This window comes from Acomys russatus, chromosome 16, assembly GCF_903995435.1.
Source record: "Acomys russatus chromosome 16, mAcoRus1.1, whole genome shotgun sequence".
Classification (NCBI taxonomy): Eukaryota; Metazoa; Chordata; class Mammalia; order Rodentia; family Muridae; genus Acomys; species Acomys russatus.
The window spans coordinates 44838996-44865691 of record NC_067152.1 but is presented as its reverse complement, the minus strand read 5'-3'; the positions used below and the strand labels follow the sequence as shown (position 1 = coordinate 44865691).

Genomic DNA, 26696 nt, shown 5'->3' with positions numbered 1-26696 from the left:
ATGTTCAGAGGACATGGGATTTTTTTTTTTCTTTTTCAAAACATTTTCTTTGTGTGCTCGGGAGGGGCTGGGGCCGGAGCCTGTGTGTGCCACACCCCAGCCTTTCCCAAATGTTTTGAACTCGTGCTTGGTTGGCTCCAAGGGTGTGGAGCTCATAAACTCAGAGACCAGTTGCATCCTGAGGTGGTGTCCACAAATGCTTGGGAAGAGCCCTTCAGTTGGGTATAATCATAGAAATGTGGTCCAAGGGGGTTGTTGCCCCCAAACTGAACAAAGGGACATCATGGGGCTGCACCAACCAGGCCACCCTGAGTCTACTTCTCAGTGTTTTGTGAAATTTTTTATCTTTGTGTCTGTGTGTGTGCATGCATGTGCACTTGTGTGCGCGCGCATACACACACACACACACACACACACACACACATACACACGACATGAACACCCATGGAGCTCAGAGGACAACACTAGGTGTCACTTTTTGCCTTCCATCTAGTTTGAGCCAGGGTCTCGTGTGACTCGTCGCTGCAGACGCCACGCTAGCTGACCCACCGAACTTCCAGAGTCTGTGCCTCCAGTCTTCTGGGAGCCCTGGGACTGCACACATGTGCTGTTGTGTCTGACTGCATGTGTGTTGTGTGGAGTAAAACTGAGGTCCCCACACTTGCACTCCATGGCCCTATGTGAATTTTCAACCGCACACACAAAATGAATTTATTGCTTGCCAATATCAGTCAACTAACAGGTAGAAAGGGGTGACTTAATGTAAAATTACTTGCAGTTCGAAGCCATTTTCACAAGACACCAGGAGGGGAGTGGAGCTGAGTGTCTCACCAGCAACGCAAGTTTCTGTTCCTGGGGGTGGGGCAGCAGGTCTCAGTCGGGCAAATTAAAGGGACTGGTGCTTTCCCTCATGTTTTGATGGTCTCACATATTAATCCCCAGGGGATTGTCAGCTCTCCCACCCCCAGGACCCCCTTTCACGAATGGCTGGTCCCGGTTCCCTTTGCGTCTTGTTGCTGAACAATCCACCTGGGTGCTGGTTCAGCGCAGCCGCCTCATCCCCTGTCAATAGGAGCAGCCACCTGGGCGTCACGCCCATTGCCCTGAGGTCAAAGGAGACAGAAGGTCTTGTAGAAATACATATGTATATACATATATTTTCCTCCTGAGGTTAGCTTAGTTTAGGTAACTGAGGAGGGGCGGGCCTCGGCACCTCAGTCAGAGATAATCCCATGGCACATGGCACATCCATGATGCTGGGTAGCTGTTGCGTCACCACAGTCTAATTCCTACCATTCTAAAGAGAACCCGTGCTAGTTGCTGGACTCCTTGCCTCCTCAGGCCACAGCAACCACAGGCCGCTCTGTCTTCTCTCTCTTGATTGGCTAATCCGGATGTTTCATATAAATGGAATCATACCACCGTGTCTGCCTGTGTTTTGGGTTTTTGTTTGTCTGTTTTGTTGTTGTTGTTTTGTTTTAACGTGACTGCTGAGGTTTTGAACTCCAATCCTCATGCTTGCTCACAGGCATCCTTCCCCCACCCCCACCCCCCTAGACAGGGTTTCTCTGTGTAGCCTTGGCTGTCCTGGACTCGCTTTGTAGATCAGGCTGGTCTCGAACTTACGAGATCCCCCTGCCTCTGCCTCCCGAGTGCTGGGGTTAAAGGCGTGCGCCACCACGCCCGGCTGCTCACAGGCATTCTTAGGCAGCCTTTGAGCTGGGTGCTGTGAGCTGTGTTCTAACTCTTTCTCCTGTGTGTGGGGAGCTGACTATCCCAGGGATGTTTGTTGAATCTTGTTCTTCTCAATGCTGGATCTTTCTGAGAACCCATTGGCTCCTGCCTGACTCTTGATTCTGCGTCTCTCACCCATGTTTTTGCGCACAGCAGGACCACACCATCACGGTGATGGTGGCTTTGCACGTTCTCAGGTTTAGGAAGGTCCTGCTACCCTGTCTTCCTGTGTTCCGACTCTCCCAAATCCTTTGTGTTTCCATGTGCATCTTGCTATGTCGCTGCTGTCTTTGCACAGGAACTTGCTACTTGCTTTGTCCCTGGGTGGATTCTGGGTGTCTCCATCACGCAGAAGGGAGCCTTCCCCAGAGTTTTATAGACTGTGTGTGGCCCCGCTGACACCCTTGTCTCCCCTCCTCGTCCCCAGAACTGTGACGATTCTGTCTTGGGTTTTCGAGTTGGCTCTGGTGACCGTTTCTAACCACGGCCCTAGAAAACGAATATGGGGAAGAAGGACAGAGAGCCTGGCTGGCTGTGGAGCCTGTAGGTGCCAGGCCAAGGGGCAGGGTTGCTGGTGACCAAGGGACCTGGAACCCCCTTCTGAGTGTGTAGGGTGAGAGAGGGGCGGCGTGCTCTCAGGGGTCTTCACCCACAACAGATGACTCATCCGGGCAGGACTGGTTGCTCTCCTGAGCCACGTGGCCACCTGGCATGTGTTGCTACTCGCTGTGTGTGACACGTGGAGACATTCTTGATATCTTTAGTCCATGAACAGGGTTAGCAAAGTCACTCACGGCTTCGGGCGGGGTCTCCTGTAGCCCAGGCTGGCCTTGAACTCATTATGTAGCCAAGGATAACTTTGAACTCCTGATCTTCCTGCCTTTGCATCCCCTGATGCTGGAGTTGCCAGGCTGGCTTCCTTCCTTTCTTTTCTAAATTATCATTTTGTTTTCTAATATAAATGAAAACTCAGGCTTCATGTAAAACAAACAACAAAGATAAGAATATAGCAGATTAGCTTAGTGTTTCTGACAATTAAAATGATACACTATTCCCTTTAGGAAATCTGAAAAAACAAAGAACAAGCTGAGGGTGAACTCTAATTATGCCGTCCAGAGACATCCATCGTGATATATGTAACACACGTATGTAGATACATCTCTAAGGTTCTATTGCAGACGAAGCCACGTTGACAGCATCAGAGCTCGCGCTCTTCATTTGATGTGTGCTATGAACATTTTCTCTAGTTTTTAAATACTTTTATGAAGCATTTTAGAACACCGGTAAGGTATTGTATGACCTTGCCATAATACATGAAAATTATCCCTCATGCGTGGAATTTGGTGGTGATGCTGAGTTGGTATTGGTGGGTGTCTAAAGACCTCCGCTGGGGAGCCAGAAAAGTGGCTCAGGGGCTAAGAGCGCTTGCAGTGGTGGAGGGGCCAAGTTTGGTTCCCAGCACCCATGTCAGACAGCTCACAGCTGCCTGTAACTCCAGCTCCAGGGAACTGATGCCCGTCCACTCATGTGGACACCACACAGACACACACACACACACCTACCACACACACCCCACATACATACATACATACATACACACACATGTGCACTCACACATTACATATATGTGCACATGCACCCACAGACAAACACACATACTTACACACATGTATATGCATACATGCACATGCACCCACACACATACACACATGCACTCAGACAATACACACACACACACCTAATTAAAAGATAAGTAAATCAGAGCAGGCGTGGTGTCGTGGTGGTTAAGACCCAGGTGGATGGATTCCTGGTACTTACACGGCAGCTCACAGCCATCTTTACCTCCAGTTCCGAGGGATCCAGTCTTTTTCTGGCCTCTGAGGGCACCATCCATGCATGTGGTGCACATACACACAAGCAGGCAAAACACTCCTGCACATAAAATAAAAATTAAAAATTAGTACAATTATAAAAAATAAAAGCTCCATTGGACTGTAAATTGCTGCTCGGTGACCCTTGCGTGTCTGAAGCATGCAGTTTGGGCAGTGCTGGCATGCACGATGCTTTGCTGTGCAGCTTCTCCGCATCCCAGACAATGTGCCAGCTTGGTCTCTCGTACCATTCCTGGGCCCCACCCTGAGCGACTCGCCTGCACCCTGGAAACACTGACGCGGAGAGGCCAGAGCCATGAGCAACAAGAGGAAAAGTAGGCACATCAGAATTTGAAGGGTTTTGTTTTGTTTTGAAGTTTGTACAAAGCAAAAATGAAACCCACACTGTACAAAGAAAAAGGAACTTAGAAACCATGTATCTAATAAGAGATTAATATCGAGGAGATGCAGACTTTCTAAAGATCAAAAAAGGACACATTTCCCCAGAGATACTCAAACAGCCAGCAAGCAGGAGAGCGTCGGGCCGGCGTCATGGCGGGAACCAAACCAAAGCCGCAGGGAGAGGGCCCCACTCCGACGCCGTTGTAAACATGAAGCCGGACAGACATCACAAGTGTTGTTGAGAGCAGCACCTAGTGTCCTGTGGGTGGCGGTGCGGAGTGGCCCCCCTGCTGTGGGAAGTGGGGTGGGTGTCATTTCCTTCCTCGTGTACCCGAGAGGCTGGATAGCAAGGACTTGAGAGGACAGTGGAGACGCAGTGGACAGATACACAGACAAATAAAATGTGGTGTGCCCGCACCATGGCCGGCCACCAAGCCTCGGAGAGGAATGGGGTGTGACCCATGCTGCACAGTGCAGAAGGGCATGGGCTGCATCTGCCGCCCCGACAAGTCTCTTGGGGCAGCCAGGCTCCCGTACAGACTGTAGGATGATGTTACAAGGACCCAGAAGAAGGCAGGGAAATGGGAAAGAATTTCATAGACATTGTTGGCCTGTTTTCCACAACCCAGTGTTCTGAGAGGCAGATCATGGCTGCACAGTACTGCTCACTCAGTGCCGCTGAACACTACTCTTAAAACGCTTAGGCCAGGGGCTGGAGAGATGGCTCAGTGGTTAGGACCGGGGTTCAAGTCCCAGCACCCACATAGCTTTTCACAACTAGCTGTAACTCTGTCCCAAGGATCCAGTGCCTTCCTCTGACCTCCTTGGGTACCAGACATGCATGTAATATGCAGATACACTTGCATGCAAAGCACCTGTACACATAACAATAAAATAAGTAAATCTAAAAGAAAAGTACTTAAGTCGAGGAATTTTATGATATTTGACACAATAACAACAGACCTGTGGTCCCAGCTACTCAGGAGGCTGAGACAAGAGGATTGAAACTTCAAAACAGCGTGGAAAATTCAGTAAAACCCTGTCTCCAAGTAGAAAGTAAAAAGAGAGTTGGGATGCAGCTCTGTGGCAGAGCACTTGCCTAAAGACCTAGGTCCAGTCCCCAGTAAACCACACGCACACGCGCACGCACGCACGCGCGCGCACACACAACACACGCACGCACACATACATACACTCAAGGATGTGGGTCCAGTCCCCAGTAAACCACACACACACACGCACACACGCACGCGCGCACACACACACACGCACGCACACATGCACACACTCAAGGATGTGGGTCCAATCCCCAGTAAAACGCACGCGCACGCACGCACGCGCACGCACGCACGCATGCATACACACGCGCACTCACTCAAGGATGTGGGTCCAGTCCCCAGTAAAACACACACACACACCACAGCACACACACACACACACACATACCACACACAAACACACCTTCATACACATACACACACCACAATACACACGCACACACCACAGGCAAACACACTACACACACTGTGGCTTCTGTCACTTTGGGGTTAGTTATTTGGATGCATTTGCATGCAGAAGACATCACACCGAGTGTGCGTTCTGTTTTGGTCTGGGTTCTTTTGCTCAGCATAATCATCTTGCTGTGTGCCGCACTGTCTGTGTACCAGTGGCCCAGATTTGTCACTGAATCTGTTCTTGGTGGATGTATGTGGCACCCAGGAGAGCAGAGTCTGACTTTGCAAGCCAGAAGTTTGTCCCAGGCAGTCCTCCCGCCTCGGCCTCCCTAAGATCAGGACTGCAAGCCTGTGCGGCCTCTCATGGCTGGCACTGCATGTTAGAGTGCCTTACAAATATTCAGGACACAAGTTCAGTTGGATGTACGTCTTGTGGGAGTTTTCTCTCAGGCTGTGACCGCCTTCCTTCCTTTTTTCTTCCTTTGATGAGGGTGCTTTGAAGAGAAAATTTCTGCTTTTATTACCTCTGTGGTTTGCAAGTGCAAGCCAAGCCCTGCCTGCCCTCTGCAAGGTCTCAGATACCAGAATATCTCCAGATTTCTGACACAAGGACTCGGGGTTTGGGGTTCTTTTTATTATAATTATGTTTTAAAATTACATTTATTAATTTGAATGTTTGTGTGTGCGTGTGTGGAGGTGAGAGGGCAGTCTGCAGGAATCTTCTCTTGCCACCATGTGGGTCCTACAGCTCAGGCTCAGCGGTGAGAAACTGCCTGCTGGGCCGTCACATTAGCCCAAAGGTGGCGGTTGTCAGGGAATTTTCCAGGTTTACAGTTTTCAGCTTATGATCTGTAATCTCTTTGAGTTAATGTTGGGGTGTGGCATGAGGAAGTTGCCTTTAACTTGTCTCACAGAGACGTCTGGAGGATACACGCCTTTGTTGACAATGGGGACACGGTGTCTCTTCACTCACTGACTTTTTTTTTTTTTTAAAGAAAAAGATTTATTTTTTTATTTTATTTTATGTGCATCAGTGTTTTGCCTGCATGTGTGTCTGGTGAGGATGTCAGCTTACCTGGAACTGTAGTTACAGACAGTTGTGAGCTGCCATGTGGGGCTGGAAATTGAACCCAGGTCCTCTGGAAGAACAGCCAGTGCTCTTAACTGCTGAGCCATCCCTCCAGCCCCACTCACTGACTTTTTGATTTCTCGCAGCAGTCATATGTTTTTAGCGTGTTTATGTTTTCAGTCTTAACTGTGACCTGTTAAGAGCAAATTGTGAATATTCTCTGGATTTTTGTGAGCATGTGTATATGTGTTGGATGGCATGAGGGTGTGTGTGTGAGAGAGAGAGAGACAGACAGACAGACAGACAGACACAGAGAGGCGTGGGGAGAGAGAGACAGAGAGAGGGAGGGAGAGACAGACGGGGGCAGGGAGAGAGAGAGAGGGAGAGAGAGAGAGAGAGAGAGAGAGAGAGAGAGAGAGAGAGAGAGAGAGAGAGAGACAGACAGACAGACAGACAGACAGACAGACACACACAGAGAGGCGTGGGGAGAGAGAGAGAGAGAGAGGGAGGGAGAGACAGACAGACGGGGGCAGGGAGAGAGAGAGAGAGAGAGAGAGAGAGAGAGAGAGAGAGAGAGAGAGAGAGCACACGCATGTGGCGGTTGACATCTGGTACGTTCCTTGATCGCTCTGCTCCGTGTTTTCTGAGGCAAGGTCTCTCACTAGTCCCAGAGCTCCTCGACTCTGCTCAGCCAACCAGCTTGCTCTGGGATCCCTCCTCGGCTAGCCAGCCAGCTTGCTCCGGGATCCCTACTCCACTTCCCAAGCACCAGGATGATGTGGACTTTGATGTGGGTTCTTAGGGTCCAAGCTTCTGATGCAAGGCTTTATCCACCCCACCCCCCACCCACCCTGGCTTTATCTCTGGAGTAAGTTAAATGTGTTGCTTCACTTTCCAGTTGTACCTTGATGGTTCAAGGATGCAGCCCGTTTTTCTCTATTAACCTTCCAGCCTATAAACTCGCTCAGTTCATTCACTGGCTCTGGGAGTTGTTTTATAATTCCCCAGAGATGTTCCATGTAAACAGTCACATCCTCTGCAAGCTCAGACCATTGCACTCTGCCTCCCCCTGCCTTTGTGGTCTCCTTTCCTCTTCCTGTCTTGTGGGGAGGTGAGGGTGGACACTGGAGGACGCAGGATGCCAATGGGAGCCAGTACTGTTAGCTGGCTCCTAGTTTAATTGAATTTTATTACTTTTTAGATTTATTTATTTATTTTACATATGTGAGTGTTTTGTCACCATGTACACCTGCGTACCATGTGCATGTCTGGTGCCCTCAGAGGTCAGAGGAAGATGCTGGGTCCCCTAGAACTGGAGTGACTGATGGTTATGAGCCATCTTCTAGGTGCTGGGACCCGAACTCCAGACCTCTGCAAGAGCACCAAGTGTTCTTAACCACTGAGCTGTCTCTGCAGCCCCAAACTCCTGTTTTTGAGGGAAACAATCCCGTCCTTCTCCACTAAGTCTGCTGTAACTGTAGAGTGCAGTGTTGACCATAGAGTTCAAGGTTAACCATAGAGCGCAGTGTTAGCCGTAGAGCACAGTGTTAACCATAGAGCACAGGGTTAACCATAGAGCGCAGGGTTAACTGTAGAGCGCAGTGTTAGCTGTAGAGCACAGGGTTAACCATGGAGTGCAGTGTGCAGTGTTAACCGTAGAGCGCAGTGTTAACCGTAGAGCGCAGTGTTAACCGTAGAGCGCAGTGTTAACCGTAGAGCGCAGTGTTAACTGTAGAGCGCAGTGTTACCTGTAGAGCGCAGTGTTACCTGTAGAGCGCAGTGTTACCTGTAGAGCGCAGTGTTACCTGTAGAGCGCAGTGTTACCTGTAGAGCGCAGTGTTACCTGTAGAGCGCAGTGTTAATCGTAGAGCGCAGTGTTAACCGTAGAGCGCAGTGTTACCTGTAGAGCACAGTGTTAACCGTAGAGCGCAGTGTTAACCGTAGAGCGCAGTGTTAACCGTAGAGCGCAGTGTTACCTGTAGAGCGCAGTGTTACCTTTATAGCGCAGTGTTACCTGTAGAGCGCAGTGTTACCTTTATAGCGCAGTGTTACCTGTAGAGCGCAGTGTTACCTGTAGAGCGCAGTGTTACCTGTAGAGCGCAGTGTTACCTGTAGAGCGCAGTGTTACCTGTAGAGCGCAGTGTTACCTTTATAGCGCAGTGTTACCTGTAGAGCGCAGTGTTACCTTTATAGCGCAGTGTTACCTGTAGAGCGCAGTGTTACCTGTAGAGCGCAGTGTTACCTGTAGAGCGCAGTGTTACCTGTAGAGCGCAGTGTTACCTGTAGAGCGCAGTGTTAACCATAGAGCGCAGTGTTAACCATAGAGCGCAGTGTTACCTGTAGAGCGCAGTGTTACCTGTAGAGCGCAGTGTCCTTCTCCTGAGGAAGTTCCCCTCTGATTGTTGTTATTGGGTTTTGTCAATTTTGCCAATAGGATGTCCTGTATCTATTCATGCATGCGACTTTGGGACCATTCTCCTTGAGTTAATTGCTAGAAAGGAAATAGAAAGGCTAAAACCACACAGATATGTTAAGTCTTTTCCATTTCATTTCCAAATTGCCATTCAGAGAAATTAGGCCAGTCTCCTGCACTCCTCTCAGCCCTGCCAAAGTGTTCCTGGGAACCCTGCGCATCGGTGGTGTGTGTGTGTGTGTGTGTGTGTGTGTGTGTGTGTGTGTGTGTGTGTGTCTGTGTGTGTCTGTGTATGTGTCTGTGTGTGTGTGTGTGTGTGTGTGTGTGTCTGTGTGTGTGTGTGTGTGTCTGTGTCTGTGTCTGTGTCTGTGTCTGTGTGTCTGTGGTTTGGTTTGGTTTGGTTTTGAGAAGGTCTCAGGTAGCCTATCCTGGTCTCAACCTACTATGTTGTCAAGGAGGACTTGAACTCCTGATCCTCTTGCCTGTGCCTCTTGAGTTCTGGAATTACAGGCATATGGCACACCTCCTGGTTTAGATTTTCTTTTTTGTTTTTTTGAGACAGGGTTTCTCAGTGTAGCCTTGGCTGTCTTGGACTCACTTTGTAGACCAGGCTGGCCTCAAACTCACAGCAATCCACCTGCCTCTGCCTCCTGAGTGCTGGGATTAAAGGCGTGCGCCACCATGCCCAGCTCTAAATATTTTTTTATCCTTAACTATGCCATTTACACACACACACACACACACACACACACACACACACACACACACACGAATGCAGGTGTCACAGAGGCCAGGAGAGGGTGTTGACGGAAGTTGAAGTTGCAGGGGGCTGTGAACCGCCTGATCTGGGTGCTGGGAACTGAACACCAGTCACACGTAATTGCTGAGCCATCTCTCCAGCCCCTGGCAAAGACTTTCTAATCTAAGACCCACCCCTAAGACAGTCTCTTTTGCACTTGAATTCATTTTCTTACTCTAGATATGAACAAATATAGTAAAAACCTATAAAATAAAAGCCTAGTAAAAATATCCTGTGTGTATCCTCTAGTGCATTCTTTCCCTTTGGCACTCTCCTGTGTGGTGTTCATTTCTATAGTTCATGCGCGTTTCACACATTAACAGTGTTAATCTTCATCATGTGCAATAAGTGACCGGTCTATTCTTTGTTGTTTGTTTGTTTTTTTCTTTGAGACGGCGTCTCTTACAGCCCAGGTCAGCCTCCAGCTCCTGGCATCACTCACTCACACTGGCCTTAGGCTCCTCCTCCGATTTCTGTAGTGCGGACTTATGGGGTTGCAGCATCGCACCTGGTTTGAGAGCCTTTTAGCTTGATAGTTTCGGGTTCACTGCAGAGACTTCCCATATGTCCTTGGTGCCAGTGAGGACCCAGCCACCCCCGTGTCAGCATCAGCCATGAGACTGTAGATGGGCCTACACCGATGGCCCACCATCACCCAGAAGCCCACAGTTCGCACAAGGTATTTTCCCACTGTTGTGCATTCTCTGGGTTTGGACAAGTAGCCCTGTGGTGTCACGGTTGCATTGTGCTATGCTCCACGGTGCACGTCTCCTCTCCTCCAGCCTCTTGGAACCACTGCATAAGTCTCCTTTTCCTGAATGTCACCATGTTGACATTACGGCAGGAAGCCTGCTCACAGCACCATTGTTTTTTGGAAACATCTTACCTGCCTTATTCCCAGGGACTCCCAGGGATCAGCAGGAGCCTCTGCCTGTGGCCTGGTCTTGCTGCTTGCTCTGTGAGGCTCTGTGAGGTGGTGAAACCTGGTGCCGTAGCAATTAAAGTAGAGCACGCCTGGGGCGGACCCAGCCACTTTGAAACGTAGCTTTTCAGTAGCGTTCAGGGTGTGGGAGGCAGCAGCTTTCGGCAGACCCTCACCAGACTGTGTTTGAGGACTTGGCAGTGTTCGGCAGCAGGGCCCACTCATGTAATATCCCTACCCATGTGACTACCCATGTAACTACCCATGTAATATCCCTACCCATGTAACTACCCATGTAACTACCCATGTAACTACCCATGCAATATCCCTACCCATGTAACTACCCATGTAACTACCCATGTAACTACCCATGTAATATCCCTGCCCATGTAACTACCCATGTAACTACCCATGTAATATCCCTGCCCATGTAACTACCCATGTGACTGCCCATGTAACTACCCATGTAACTACCCATGTAATATCCCTGCCCATGTAACTACCCATGTAACTACCCATGTAATATCCCTGCCCATGTAACTACCCATGTAACTACCCATGTAACTACCCATGTAATATCCCTACCCATGTAACTACCCATGTAATATCATTGCCCATGTAACTACCCATGTAACTACCCATGTAACTACCCATGTAACTACCCATGTAATATCCCCTGCCCATGTAACTACCCATGTAACTACCCATGTAACTACCCATGTAACTACCCATGTAACTACCCATGTAATATCCCTGCCCATGTAACTACCCATGTAACTGCCCATGTAACTACCCATGTAACTACCCATGTAATATCCCTGCCCATGTAACTACCCATGTAATATCCCTACCCATGTAACTACCCATGTAACTACCCATGTAACTACCCATGTAATATCGCTACCGTGTAATAAGGTTGCGTGCCATAAAAACACATGAAGGCTGGAGACAGGGCCCAGAGCTGTATGTGCGGGCTCAAGGACCTGAGTTTGATCCCGGCGGCTACATAAAGAAGCCAGTGTTCTTGTGGGACCCCTGACAGCGGGAGTAGGGTGTCTCTGGCTCTGTTGCCTGCTCTTGGGACCCTTCCCTCCTGCTCCTCCTGGGTTGCCTCATCCCGCCTTGATATGAGGGCCTTCGCCTGGGCTTGTAACTTGTTACGCCTTATTTGGTAGGGGGAGAGGGGAGGTCTGGGGGAAACTAGGAGTGGAGGGAGGGAAATTTCCAGCCAGGTTTTAATATATGTATGAGAGAGGAATGAATTAAGGGGAGAAAAAGCCAGGCCTCAGGTTTGGGGAAAGCAGAGACAAGAGGGCCCCTGGGACCTGGGCAGCCAGCCTGGCCAGTCAGTGAGCTCCAGGGTCACTGAAGGACCCTAAGAGATGAAGACGCCCGATGTTGACTCTTGCACATGTGCACACGCCTTCTCCCCCACTGTACGTGGGACGTGGCCAAGCCCACATCCGCGTATAGCTACTGTTAGTAGCCCGTGTGCTTGCTCCCGTAACCACTGTTTCTCAGAAACAGAAAAAAAAAAAAACCAAAGTGTAACCCTATGTAGCAGCCTTATACTGTTTAAGTTTGTGGCAGGGCAGCTGCCCTTCACAGGCCCCAGGGGACCTACAGCGAGCACTTTACAGTTGCTTAGTCCATACGTATCCTGTTGCTATGTTCGTTTTATAAATAAGACTCAGAGAGTCTCAGAGAGGCTTGGTGACTCCCCTCAGGTCACTCGGGGTGGGACCTGAGCTCTGGTCTTGTCTCTCATCCCGACAACCACCTATGTTAAGGTGCCGCAGAGTGTGGTCACAAAAAAAAAAAAAAAGACAGCCAACCAAAAAATGCTTTCCCATTCAAGCCAGAGCATCCCTGTGTGTGAGGAGCCATGGGGTCTGCTCTCTTGCTCGGCCACTCACTGACGGCTGGGGCACAGCTTCCCGCAAGCATGTTCCACCGCGTCCTGTGTTTAAGCTCAGGCTGTGTGTTACACGCCTCCCTCCCTCTCCCTCCTCTGAGTAACCAGTCCTCACACCACATGCTCTGCCAGCTCCCCTTCTAGCTCGGATGCCAACCTGCGGTTCCCTGACAGCAATGGCCTCCTGCAGACGGCTCGCTGGGATGAGCCACAGCGCGCGTGTGCCCTGGAACAGATCTGTGGTGTGTTCCGAGTGGACCTGGGCCACATGCGCTCCCTGCGGCTCTTCTTCAGGTAGGATCCTATCCTCCTCTGCTTCCTGGAGCATGTACGTGTTTGTGTGCCTGCATGTATTTGTGCATATACACTCATGTGGGGGCACACGTAGCCAAGTGCGTTTCTAGTCTCACGTGCAGCAAGCTGGCCTAGTTGGTGCTGGCAGTCTCGTCCCCGATCTATTGGCATCAGTGATACCCCGCCCAACATCCTGCTCATCCTTAGGCAGAGGACAGCTTTCAGGAAAGAAAGCCCAGCACATGTGTGCTGCTGTGGGCACTGCAGGCCCCTATGCTTCAGGGCTCCACTGGTCATCTGCGTGGTTGACACCGCACTGGCCTTCTAGACAGAGATGGCCTTCCCTTCATAACCCAGTCACTGCCTCCTGTATGTGTTTTCCCACATCAGCCCGAGCCAGCACCCGCCAAAAGACCCACACTCTAGCCTTTCCCCGAGGTTGCTGAGCGCTTGGGGTGTCAGCCTCAAGGGAGATTTTAGGAGACCCTCTCCTGTGTCCTCTTACGATCCAGCCATGAGGGTATAGGGAGGACTGGCCCGCTACAGGGTCCAGATCTGCATCCAGCTGGCCCTGGCCCACACACGCCTCCAAGGGTCCTCTGGATTCACTGCTTGGCTCCCTAGCTTGGGGAGGCGTGCTGAGTTTTGTTGACGCCACTCCTCACACAAGCAGCCAGACCCCCTTGGGACTCATCGTTTCCTGCCTGAGGTGACTGACAGCGGGCTCTGATTAAACTCGGAAATCAAAACCTGTGTTAATGAGTTCACCCCCTCCCTCTGCCCCGTGGTCCTTCAGCGACGAGGCCTGCACGAGCGGCCAGCTGGTGGTGGCCAGCCGAGAGAGCCAATACAAGATTTTTCACTTTCACCACGGCGGCCTGGACAAGCTCTCCGAGGTGTTCCAGCAATGGAAATTCTGCAGGGAGACGCACCTCAGGGACCAGGTAGCCCAGCTGAGCGTGGGGCGGGGCGTGGTTGGTTAGGGCAACCTGGGCGGAAGCTCCTCTCTCAGCACACCAGCTGCCAGCCCGGTGGTCTGGGACCGTCCCAGCGCTCCTTTCTCCTCGAGGCTCTCTCTGGCCCTGGGATTCCCCTCTGAGGACTATGTCATTTGGCTGTCTGTGGTTTGCAGTGGTTGACAGCAATGTGCTTGGGGGCTGAAATGTGCACCCAGGCCTTTCTGAAAGTCACTTGGAGCACTTGAAGACTCGTGTTTTGACAAGGCTTCCTGCCATATTTTGCTCAATCTGCATACAGAGGTAATAAGAGCCCTCTAATCACCTGTTTAAGGTGCTTATTAGAGCCGGGCACCGACTTTACAGCGCTACCCCTCCCGCAGAGCCTCCTGCCGGCTCCTCTTATTACGGTAGTGCCATATGCCCCCCCTGCATCGAGCAACCTTTGATTTTTGAATTAAATGTCAGCTGCGGTTTCGCCCGGGACTCGTGACTGCGCATGGAGACAATCTGACAGGCTGGCTCCCTGCTCGCCAAACAGCGGGCCTTTGTATGTGGCCGATCGAATGGAATCTATTGCAGGCTATCCCTGGCAGAGGGAAGTTGGCCGTGAGGGGTGTTAATTCTGGTTTTCTTTATGGCTGGGGCAGGAGAGGGGGTGGGGGCGGTGGAGGCTGTGAGCTGCAAAGGGAGAGCGATTTTAGGATGAAGGTATTTTCATTTTAATTGTGTCTAATTACACTTGCCATTTAGGGGCTGGGTGCAGGGATAGCAGTCTCCCCTCCTCCAAGAGGAGAGAGTGGCTGTGACGTTCTGGGGTCGGCAGCGTCTTAAGCTTCACAAGCTCTGAGACCCTGCTTTTCCACCGGGTTCCTCCCACCCATCCAGCAGGTCACGGATGACCGGACGTGCATGCAGTTCTCCATCCGAAGACCCAAGCTGCCATCTTCTGAAACCCACCCGGAAGAGAGCCTGTACCGGAGGCTGGACGTGTCTGCCTGGCTCAGCCACCTCAATGAACTGGGCCAGGTGGAGGAGGAGTACAAGCTGCGCCAGGTATGGGGGAGGCGCCTGGCCAGCCTCCAGGGAGCCCTTGTAGTCAAGGGGCAGGCATGGAGGGTGGGTGGGTGGGTGGCCTTTGCCTCCGCCTCCGGAGGGCCCCTCCCTGGTGTCGAGGAAGCAATCGGGCAGCTTCGTTAAGGAGACGGTTCCATGAGTTTGGGGATCACATGTGGACCCTGCGGACTCAGCAGCATTGAAACCCCCAGGATTAGTTCGAGACATGAGAAAGGCGCGTTGATCTCAGAGTGCCACCCCGGGGGGGCTTTGACATTGAAATGAGCTGGTTTGTATCCTGTATGGGAATGCGTCTCCAGCACTTTCCCCTTGTAAACATGTGCAAATTGCCGGGGTCTGAATCAAGAGACTCGCCAAAGGCCCCACAACACCCTTCTCTGGGGATTTGGGGTTCTTTGAGCTGCCCTGTTTTATACTCTGTCCTCCCACCCCTTCAACTTGTGCTGCTTCCTCCAGGCCATTTTCTTCGGTGGCATTGATGTGTCGATCCGGGGGGAGGTCTGGCCTTTCCTGCTGCACTATTATAGCCACGAGTCCACTTCGGAGGAGCGCGAGGCATTGCGGGAGCAGAAGCGAAGGGAATATGCCGAGATCCAGCAAAAGAGGTGCGCTCCGCCCCGGGCCCACCCCCACTCCCTCCAGCCCCCGTCAAACCACGGCAGGACAGTCAGAGCTGCACCTCATCCCTGGCCGTGCTTGCTTTGGAGTCTCCCTAGAGCCAGCACCACTGGCAGAATAAAGGCAGCTGCCTCACTACACCACCAGCGTCTTGGTCCAGGCCCCTTCATTCACATGCCAAGGGCTTTAGAATTTGTCTTTAACAGACTTAACTAGGGGCCAGTGTTCCCAAGTGCAGGCTGATCTGAGAACCCACTTCTAAGGCGGAAGGCTGCCTCCCACATGGGTTCCACTACCTACAGGCTGCGCAGTCACCTGTCCTCTCAGGGGCTGGGCCAGAGTTAAGATGAGGAAAGCATCGAATATCTCCCCGCCCCCACGCACGTGCAAGTGTGCGCACGCACACACATACACATGCACACACATGCACATACACACACTCCCATTCGTGCACACGTCCTGTTGGGAGCTTAGAGCTCAGCAGTGCACAAGCTTCTGTTTCCTGGAACATGCAGCTGCTCCAGGCCCCTGTACCCCAGGGCATTCCGCTTCCGGAGCTGACCTCTGGACTGTGCTCCGTCTGCCCTACAGGCTGTCCATGACTCCTGAGGAGCACAGAGCCTTCTGGCGTACTGTCCAGTTCACCGTGGACAAAGATGTTGTCCGGACAGATAGGAACAACCAGTTCTTCCGAGGGGAGGGCAACCCAAACGTGGAGAGCATGAGGTACGGGCTGGCTCCGTCTGGCCTCCCCATGTGGAAGTCTGTGGCTGCTGGGCAGTGCCCCACTCAGTCCCATCTGAGGTACCAGCAAGCCTCCCCTCTTCCATCCCTCTTCTTGCTTGGCCCCTGTTCATAAGGACAGCACTTCCCCCACCTACCATGCATCCTCTCATCTCCTCATGGATGGAGCATGGTAATACATGACATGCAGAGCCGGAGGCTGCCATCTCTGATACTCTGCTGCAGCCTGGCAAGCGGCCGCACGAACATAACAGCCCGTAAACGCACCCTGCCAGGCCGAGCCTTGTCACAGGCAGGGGACCACTAAGGAAGTCAACCCCGCATTCTCAGCCCAGCTCCTGCTCTGGGCTCTGCACCTTGGCAAATGGCTGTTACCGCGTGGAAAGTGAGCCCCACCCACCGCCATCTGAACCCGGACTCTGTAGAGGCAGGGTTTCTCTATGTAGCTCTGGCTGTCCTGAAACTCTCTATGTAGGTCAGGCTGGCCTCAATATAAAAAAAGACCAGGGCCTACTGTGTGCTGGGATTAAAGACGTGCACACCACATCCTGCCAATAGCCCCATACTCTTTAGCCAGAGCTGCGGCACCCGCCACTGGATGCTGCCTCCCATGACACCAAGATGGAGGAGGGCCCAGCGCCTGTACTACAGGCACTAACGGAGATTGCGAGGGTGGCATGGGTCAAGCCACCTCTGTCCCCCACTGCCCCCCCAGGAGGATCCTACTGAACTATGCTGTGTACAACCCAGCCATCGGCTACTCACAGGGCATGTCAGACTTGGTGGCGCCCATCCTGGCTGAGGTCTTGGATGAATCAGACACCTTCTGGTGCTTCGTGGGTTTGATGCAGAACACCATTTTTGTCAGCTCTCCCCGGGACGAGGACATGGAGAGACAGCTGGTGAGGCATGTGTGTACGTGTTTGTGTGTGTGTGTGCACATCACTGTGTGCATGTATAGGCATGCATATATCTGTGCCTGTGTATATGTGGGTATGTGTGCTTACATGTGTGTGCACATGTGTATGCGTGTGCATGTCTGACTGTGTACTAGAGAGCTCAGAGAGGTAGAACAGTGCCTCCTGTTGCTGCCAGTGGTCTTGATGGTGAAATGCAGCCATGATTATCAGGGGTTAGTGAACAGCAGAAAACCAGGACATGAGCCTTCTGGGAAGGGCCAGCTAGCCACCTACAAGAGGCGTATGTCTGAGCCCGGGTCAGCCTCTAACCCATTCTTGCTGAAACTCCAGAGGCTGGCTGTTCAAGGCCCTGCCCTGCTGGCTTTCTGCCTCCCTGCAGGGCCATCAATCCCACCTATCCCACCTCCTTGATTGGGCAAGAAAACTGGGGGGGGGGGGGTGCTACCTGGCTCGTGTGTGTGTGTGTGTGTGTGTGTGTGTGTGTGTGTGTGTGTGTGTGTGTGTGTGTGTGTGTGTGTGAATAGCAGAGCCAGCCAGGGCAGCTGAACATAGTGAGAACAAAAGGTCTCCCAATATTACCCAAATGTCCAACAGGCAAATCTGACATCTCCACCCCCTCCCCCCAAAAAGCGGACCTGCTTTTGAGGCTCAGCTGACACTGGCCACATGTCCTCCCCACAGAAATCAACCATACATAAACCAGGCAGCACTGAGCGCCTGAGGCCTAGATCTTGTCACTGCAAGGCCCCAGTGTTTATATGAAGCCCCCGCCCAGTTCCAGGTCCAGGATGTGAGTGTCCTGGCCTCAGTCCTGCAGATGACCTGGTCTGGAAGCAGATAAGCTGACCGTGTGGGCTGAGGGCACTGCGCCCTGGGGACAGGAGTCCCAGGTGCCCCTTCCGTGCCTGTCACTAGTCCATACAGGTCTGGCCTTACGCATTGGAGACTCTGCTAACAGAGCGTTCTGAGTAAGCATGGCTGACCATAGCAAAGGTGTGGGGGAGAAGCAGCCAGTAGCAGCAGCTACAGGGCATGCTGGCAGCTGTGCAGATCGGACAGAGTGGAGATCCTAGCCAGTCAGGAAGGACTCCTGGACTCCAGGGCCACACCGTTCCGCTCCAGGTCCTGGCGTAGGAGGGGAGGAGAGTCCTGAGCTCCCCCCCCACCGCCGCCGCCCCCCGCCCCCCCCGCTTCTGTGCTTAGCAGCAGACTGACCCCAACCAGGCACTTGCCCTCTCCTCTCCCTGCCCCGCCTCATCCCTGTGATGTCAGGTTTCCACGGTACCCAGGGAGGCAATTACAGGGTCTGACGCCATCAACCTGGCGGCACATGGCCAACGAGTCATTAGCTGCTGGAGACTGGTTTTCTAGTGGCGTCAGTGAAGTCAGCAGCCCCCACCCGGTGCTGCCAGAAATAGCCTGTCAAGTCCCATGCAGCCTGGTGACCTGACACACAGGAATCCAGGGCCTTGAAACTCAGCTCTGGGAGTCAGCTAGACCGTGGTGGGATGGAAGGGGCTCCCCTTGCCCGGTCAGGCAAACATTAGAAGCAGCCCCTGGGGGTCGGCTGAGGCTGGGGGATGACTTCACACTGAGTCAGCCTCCTTGACCACCCAGGAGGTCACACTCCACCTAGGGCTATAGCATGGTCTCCTTCTAGGATATCTTTAAATCTCAGATGAGCTGGCAGACAGGTGTGAGCAAGGTTCTGGCTGTGGAGGCCGGTGATGACTCAGGCAGCCAAGCATGAGGACCTGAGCCCAGATCCTCAGCACCCAGGGAAGCTCAGGCAGGTGGGTCCCTGGAGCTTACCGCCCAGCCAGCCGAGCTAATGGGCAAGCGTTAGGTTCAGCGAGACACCAGCTGAAAGAAAGAAACAAAGAAAGAAAGGAAGGAAGGAAGAAAAGAAAAAAAGAAAGATACTTGGGCTGGAGGGATGGCTCAGAGCTCAGAGGTTACCGTCACGTGCTGCCCTTTCAGAGGACCTCGGTTTGATTCCCCAGCACCTGCGTTAGGCAGCTCACAGCTGTCAGTAACTTTCAGAGAGATCTAACACCTCTGCCCTCCTTGGCTACCTGAAGCCATGTGCGTAGACTACCTACGTAACTTAAGTATGTATCACTACATACATAATTTAAAGTCGTAAAGTAAGGACTGGAGAGATGGCTCAGTGGTTAAGCGCACTGACTGCTCTCGCAGAGGGCCTGGACACTTGGATCCAAGCACCCATGTGGTGGCGCTCCACCACCTGTAACTCCAGTTCCACGGGATCCAACGCCCTCTGGCCTCCCTGAACACCAGACACCGATGTGATGCACGGACATGCATGCAGGCAGATCACTCCTACACATAAAATAGATCAATTTAAATTTTTAATAAAACCAATCTTTAAAGAAAATAAAGTAAACCCTTAGAAGGCACTCTGTGTCAACCTGGGCCACACACATTGACACAAAGACACACAGATATACACACATACACACACACACACACACACACACACACACACACACACAGGGGGGGGCCTTTCGGTGGCAAACTAATACAATATCTGGCTGTGTATTCGGCAGACAGACTTCCTGTGTGTGCTTCCGAGTTGAAGGTACGCCAAGTAGTGGTCTTCCTGGCCCTGGTAGGAAGGCTTGCCCAGAGCCTGGGTAACAACGCTCTCTCCACTCTCCCATCCCCCAGCTGTACCTGCGGGAGCTGCTCCGGCTGACCCATCAGCGCTTCTACCAGCACCTGGTCTCCCTGGGTGAGGACGGCCTCCAGATGCTTTTCTGCCACCGCTGGCTCCTACTCTGCTTCAAGCGAGAGTTTCCCGAGGCCGAGGCCCTGCGCATCTGGGAGGCCTGCTGGGCCCACTACCAGGTGAGAGGAGCCAGAGCCACCCCTGTTCCTAGCCTGTGGGGAAGGTAGGGTCCTGGGATCACCTGGAGGCCCCCGCCCTTTGTGTGTGTGTGTGTGTCTTTGTGTCAGTGTCTGTGGCCTCCTCTTCCTCCTCCTCCTCCAAGCACCACCATCACAGCCTCTCACAGCCACTGTGCCAGGCCTATGCAGCCAGGTTCAGAGCTCGCTTCCCATGTAATTGAGATCGATGTAAATTGCCGACTGACATGATCATTATTGCATTCTGCTCTGAACTCCTTTTTGTCACAGCCAGTCAATGGGAGGGACATCAGCCCCACAGAACAGCGAGGCAGCCCTGGATTCTGTGTCTGCATGCTGTGGCCAGTGCTGTCCTGCGCTGCCCCTGGGACTGCCGTCCTACAGCTCCAGAGAGAGCCTGGATCAGTGATTCGGGCTGTGTTCACATACATTCACCATGATCCGTGTCTCCTCCACCAACTCCCCTCTCATCACAGGGCTGAAACAACTAAGCTACACCCAAGCCATCAATGTAACAAAGTAGGCAAGTCCTTTGGCTCTAAAATAATAATAATAATAATAATAATAATAATAATAATAATAATAATAATAATAATAATAATAATACCAAAAATAATACCTAAAAGTAATTATAATACCAAAAGTTGGAGTGGTTATACAGTGGATTGTACTTGACTTACAAGCTGGCAGAGCTACACCAGAGTCCCTGAACCCATGGTTTTGTTTGTTTGTTGTTTTGGGGTTTTTTTTTAAAGTCATGTGTTTTGTTTGTGTGTGTGTGTGTGTGTGTGTGTTTTTAAAGCCAGGCACGCTGTGTGTGGTGGTACATACCCTTAATCCCAGCATTTGAGAGGCAGACAGATTTTTTTTTTTTTAGTTCCAAGAAAGTCAAGGCTACATAGTGTGAACCTGCAGAGAAAGAGAGAGAGAGAGAGAGAGAGAGAGAGAGAGAGAGAGAGAGAGAGAGAGAGAGAGAGAGAGAGAGAGAGAGAGAGAGAGAGAGAGGGAAGAATCCAGCTGTGGTGGCAGCAAACCCATCAGCAGCAGGTGCTGGGGAAGCAGGCACAGGCAAATCCCCAGGGCTCACCAGCCAGTCAGTCTAGCCTAATTGCTGAGCTCCAGGTCCCAGTGAGAGACCCTGAGACACTGCCTTCCAGCCTCACATGCATGTGCACGTATGTACATGCACACACAAGCTTGTACACCCGTGTGTCCAGGACACAGCTCTGTCCTCTTCCGCCGCTACCCGCTGCACACACTGAGGTCGCTCTCCCTTGGCCACCTGCAACGTCAGCCCACCTGCTTGCCAGTGCATCCCAGACTTAAGACTGTTCGAGACAGAAAATTCTGAGTGGCCAGGAGGCTGGGTGGTGGGGCAGTCACCCCAGCCATCTTCTGAGGCTCTTGGCACCACCCACCCCTCAGCCCCTGTTGGCAGCCATCTTGTTCAAAACCCACAAGGCAAGTTCATGCTGCCTTCAGATTTGGGGTCCGTGGCCACGTCTGGAGCAATCTCCCGTCCCCCATCAGCCAAGGATAGGAGGGTGGAGGTGGGCAGTGAACCAGGAGTGAGCTTTGCCTCTCCTGGCCACTCACAGGAAAGATTTCATAGGCCCCTGCTGTGGCTTGCTGCTGTGCACCCACCCCAGGAGCTGGGACTTGCCCTGCGCTCTGACTGGTCCTTCTAGAATGTCCCTCACCCTCGCAGCCTTACTTCCTTCAGGAGCATTCCTTCCTGCAGGGCTAGGGGGAGGACGCAGTGCAGGCCAGGGGTGGGGACTGCAGCACCCTTAGCTCTAATGGGCTGGTTGGGAGATGACAGCCCACAGGGTGTTGTCAGAGTGTTCAGCAGGGACTTCCTGGAACTCCCACCCTTCCTCTGCTTTAGGACTGAGCGTCCAGGCAGGAGAGCACGTAGGGACTGCCTGCCGCCTGCTCAGGCACCACAAGGTGGCCCTAAAGGAGGTCAGGGAGGGACTGTGGGCATCTGAAAAGAAGGCTAGGGGCAGCAAGATGGTAGCAGCCGTCCACGGGGCCTCCAGAGGGTCACTTAGGAGGGATCTTCCCACATGCTCAGCTGCCAGCCCTAGGCTGGGGGCACAGGCTAGGGATGCTCTGCAGAAGCAGAGGGACACACGCCAGGAAGCTGGCTGCCCACGCCTTGTTGGCATATTCTACAGCCTTCAGAAGCAGTCCAGTTAACCCTTCACACACACACACACACGCACGTGACACCCTCAAGACCTCTGTGGATGAGACCCTCCAGTGAGCTCAGACAGGCTAGGGAGGGAAGTGTTCTTTATCCTCATCACACACGCCTCCCGAGAGAGTACCAGCAGCCAGGGTGTGGCACACCCTTCTTCAGGTGACAAAGTGGATGATAGTGCACCGGGGGGGGGGGGGGGGGCTGTCTCGGAACCCCGGGACCTGCGAGCACAGGACCGGACCCAGGGCCGAGACTTGGAAGGACCCCTCTGAGCTGTCTGTCTGTCTCTCTGCAGACAGACTACTTCCACCTGTTCATCTGTGTGGCCATCGTGGCCATCTATGGGGATGATGTCATCGAGCAACAGCTGGCCACAGACCAGATGCTCCTGCACTTTGGAAACCTGGCCATGCATATGAACGGAGAGCTGGTGCTCAGAAAGGTGGGCGCTGCCCTGGCCTGGCCTGTCAGGCCTGCCCCACACGTACTCAGGACAAATACTGTACGGCCCTACCCCTGCCCGTGCAGCCCACCCAGCCCTGCACACTGAACCCCACCCACACCTCGCAGCCCCACCCCTGCCATGGAGCCCTGCCCACACCAAAGAACCCTACCCAGCACACAGGCTCAGCTTGCATATAGACCCCCTCTCATCTCACAGAGCCTCACCCGCCGCCCTCCTACCGCCCCACCCCTGCATGCATGCCACCCGACATGTAGAGTTCCATCCTGCCCCTCACCTACCTTTCTGGGCTTTCCCGACCAAGTCCGAGGGGATTGGCACCTGCTGCAGCCTCACCACCCCTGCGGTGCTCCCCTACTTTTGTCCCTATGGACCTCAAGAGGCCATCACTAGACATCGCCTCTTTCATCTGCTACAGGGCAAGATGCCCAGCCAGTCTCCGCCCAGGAGTGCTTCCTTCAGTCCACATTAGGAAAGTGAGTTAGAGGAGGCGGAGCCTAGGGAGGGTGTAGCTTCTTCTCCGTGGCTGGAAGAAAGGCAACCTTGAATCTCAGCCGCCTCCTCCGCCTTCCACTGGAGCTGGGGGTGCTTTGAGTTCAGTCCATGGGGAAGAGAAGGGTCCTCAGGCCCCGTGACTGCACTCCCCACAAAGACCTTGTGAGGGCCTCTTACTACTCAGAGGGGATATCCAAGTCTGCAAAGGGACAGCAAGGGCTGTGTGGGACAAGGCCGTTCTGACTCTCGTCACCCTCACCGAAGCCGCCCAGGTATCTCATGGTCCCTTTTTAGCAGTCAATGGTGACCCAGGCCACTGTGTTGTCCCCACATAGTAACCCTACGGGTGTGGCCTTTGCTCCCATGCGTTTTTTGTGTCCAGATGGCCTTGCTGTCCCCTTAGCCTGTCCTCTCTCTGCAGGCCAGGAGTCTCCTGTACCAGTTTCGCCTCCTGCCACGGATCCCCTGCAGCCTACATGACCTGTGTAAGCTGTGTGGGACAGGCATGTGGGACAGTGGGTATATGCCAGCTGTGGAGTGTGCCGGCCACCACCCGGGCTCAGAGAGTTGTCCCTATGGGGGCACAGTGGAGATGCCATCACCCAAGCCGCCAAGAGAAGGCAAGAGGACCCCAAAGGCACCTCGGGAGGCCTTTGGTTTCCGTAGATAGGAACGCCCCTGCCTTTGACCAGGGACAAGGGGGCTTCCGAGAGGTCCAGGGCAAGTGGGGGGGGGGGGGGACGGGGCACAGATGTGGAGGGAACACAGGAAATGCCTCTGGCCAGTGTGAAGAGAACCTTGTCATGGTGACAGAATCAGACTCTAGAAGGTATCAGCTACCCCGAGAACTTAGCTCCTGAAAGGTTGTCTCGGGAGGGCTGGCCACGCCACTGGAATGCAAGGCCGCTGGCTGCCTAGGAGTCTCCACAAGCTGTGGGCAAAGCAGAGTCTAGAAAAGACCTCCGTCCTCACACCAGCACCAAGGGACACGGAGGAACAGGGCTGTTGTCTGAGTCGGTCAAGCACATTTGGTCACAACTGCAAGACTGATCTGAAGGCACCTGTCCAAAAAAGGAAGGGAGGGAGGGAGGGAGGGAGGGAAGGAGGGAGGGATGGGGGAGGGGAGAGAGAGGGGGAGGGAGGGACAAAGAGTCCAAGTGTTCGGACCTGGGCTTCCACAGCGTCCACGAGAATATTGTGTGCCCTGCTATGGAAGGATGCGCCTACCCTAAGCCAGAGGCACAGACTGGTGGAAAGTGCCACATGCCACACCCACCACGGCTGCTGGGGTCCTCCCTTGAGGATCTGAGGTTTGTCCTCTCTACCAAAACCAGCAGCCCAGTGGGGCCTGAATGGGTTGAGGGTGAGGTCCTCTGAAGAGAAAATGCTTGCCCCCCCCCCAGGGGTGGAGAGAGTTTATAAACACCCCACACACACCTAGGGGGCTCTGTCCCTTGGCATCCCTGCTGGCTGAGCGACACCGGGACTGGACACTCTGCCTCTTAAGAAGGGAAAGGTCACCCCCACACTCCAAAGCTGAGGACTGTGCTTGGATAAAGGTGTGTTCCAGAGCATTCCTAGCCAGTGTACCAAAAGTGCGTGCTGAGTCCCCGTGGGGAATGCAGGCAGCAGGGTGGGCAGGGTGCCCTGCCATTGGCTTTTTCTCACTGAGAGTGGCGCTGCAGGACGGTGCCACACTTCAAAGGTGCTCATCACATGGAAGAGGGCCGAGGCCTCTTACAAGCCTCTGCTCTCAGCGTTCCTTTCTCCCTGAGCCCATCCTCTGTCTGCAGGCATTTGTGAGGATGTGGATCCTTCTGTGAAGAGCGTCTGGGAGAGGGTTTCCTGATCTTGTCCACAGTGAAGTCCTGGGAGTGGCCTTGTCATCCAGCTTTGCTTTCTGTACTGGCTTCTGACCCTTTGTGGAATCTAGGGCCACAGACAGGCGTGCCCACCGCCGATCACCACAGTAAGAGAATACAGGGAAGATGTAGTCTTCGTGGCCTGGAACTGTGTGCACCTGGCTGGCGACACACACTGGGTCAGCAGTCCAGGCTGGGTGGTTCTTGCTCATTCATTCCTGGGGTCACCATCTCTGAGTCCCAGTGAGCACATAAGATGTATAGGATGTGAAGCAGCACTGGCGTCGGGGTGTTAGGTCACCCCGTGATGGTAGAGGCAAAAATGAGCAGTGTTTTTCCTAAGTGTTGGTGGACACTGCAGTTGCTGACCACCGAGCTTGAATGGCCAAACCCGGCGCTGGGAGAGTGAACCCTTGTCTCGGGGTCTTCTCTCAGTAAGGATGTGACAGGCCTGGTAGTCCAGAGGGATCCCATCTGCCTACCGCCCCAGGCAATCTAGATACAGATCACTTCTTTCCCAGGAAGGAGAGGCCAGCTCCTGCCCTACCCCTCCCCAGGATCACGCCCCTGTGCAGCACCGCAGCTCCTACACGCCCCCTCTGCTGTGTGGGTAGGGGTAGCAGAAGCAGGTCCAGGTATTCGAGCCTCAGTTAGGGAGCGTTCATTCCGAGACTCCAGCTCCACAGTCCCCACCCCCACCGCTCCATAAGACCAGACCCGGACAGTTCAGTGGCAACCTTGTACCAGGTGTCCCCCCTAGTCCCCAGACGACTGGACCCTGATGTTACCTGCAACATCAGGCCAGCTGGGGCCTCAGCAGCCAGTCATGGTGTGTGGGCTCTCAGAGCCCTGGTCTGCTCTGAGGAGTAGAGAGGCTGCACGCAGAACAGCAACCTTAATCTGGATGCAATTAGAAGAAACCAGCAAATACCCTGTGGCAGCTGTTGCCCTAGGATTATTCCCAGCCAGCAAAAGGCATTAGGGTGATAATTCAGTCATTAGACTTCTCGTCTTCCCACTGCCAAGACGTACAAATCACGGGTAATCAGCCCGCGCACCATCCCTTGGCCATGAGGCTTATTTAACCCATTTTTTAAAAATGATGCTTAATGCTATTGACCAGCGCCCCACCGCTAATGTCTGTGCTCACGACACTGCCTAATGTCACTGAGGCTTTGTCATCCAGGGCACCTGTGTGTGTGTGTGTGTGTGTGTGTGTGTGTGTGTGTGTTGGCAGTGGAGGCTTAATGCCTACCTTGGGAAGGCCACTCACTTCTGACTCATTCTCCAAGTAGAGGGGATGGTGAAGGGGGAGGGGCGGCAGCGAGGGGAGAGGGCAGGGTTGCAGTGGACCCTGTGCTCCTCCACCTGGGCTAGAGGCTGTCCTCACTAGATACAGAGAAGACACTGTCTCCCCAGAGACGTCCACCCAGGTGCCAGCCTGGAGGCCTAGCCCATCTCCCCAGAGGAGGAGGGCAGAAGTCCCGAGAGGCCCTCTTTGTGGCCTTGGGCTGGCCAGGGAGGGGAATGTGTTAAGTTCAGGAAGGGACAATTTGGGCCTTGAGTTTTGAGCTTCGGTCCAAATGGTGTGCG

General features: G+C 53.2%; 1 protein-coding gene and 1 long non-coding RNA gene across 4 annotated transcripts; one reads left to right on the top strand and one right to left on the bottom strand.

Moving 5' to 3' along the window:
- Positions 1-8215: 8215 nt before the first annotated feature.
- Positions 8216-8899, bottom strand: LOC127200736 (uncharacterized). Of its 3 annotated transcripts, XR_007832046.1 has the most exons (4): positions 8868-8899; positions 8735-8810; positions 8583-8677; positions 8216-8373 (listed from the first exon to the last, which is right to left on the bottom strand). It is a non-coding gene; the product is annotated as an uncharacterized LOC127200736 (long non-coding RNA). The 3 variants fall into 3 exon arrangements; XR_007832045.1 differs by lacking the exon at positions 8868-8899 and having other exon boundaries at positions 8735-8859; XR_007832047.1 differs by lacking the exon at positions 8868-8899 and having other exon boundaries at positions 8754-8859.
- Positions 8900-10368: 1469 nt separating this feature from the next.
- On the top strand, positions 10369-23971 carry Tbc1d16 (TBC1 domain family member 16). Its single transcript, XM_051159297.1, has 10 exons — positions 10369-10421; positions 12712-12873; positions 13670-13817; positions 14718-14885; positions 15363-15511; positions 16116-16250; positions 16984-17170; positions 19880-20059; positions 22579-22725; positions 23663-23971. Exons 1-10 carry the CDS (start codon positions 10369-10371, stop codon positions 23909-23911), a joined length of 1578 nt encoding a protein of 525 aa, XP_051015254.1. The 3' UTR covers positions 23912-23971.
- The last annotated feature ends 2725 nt before the right edge of the window (positions 23972-26696 follow it).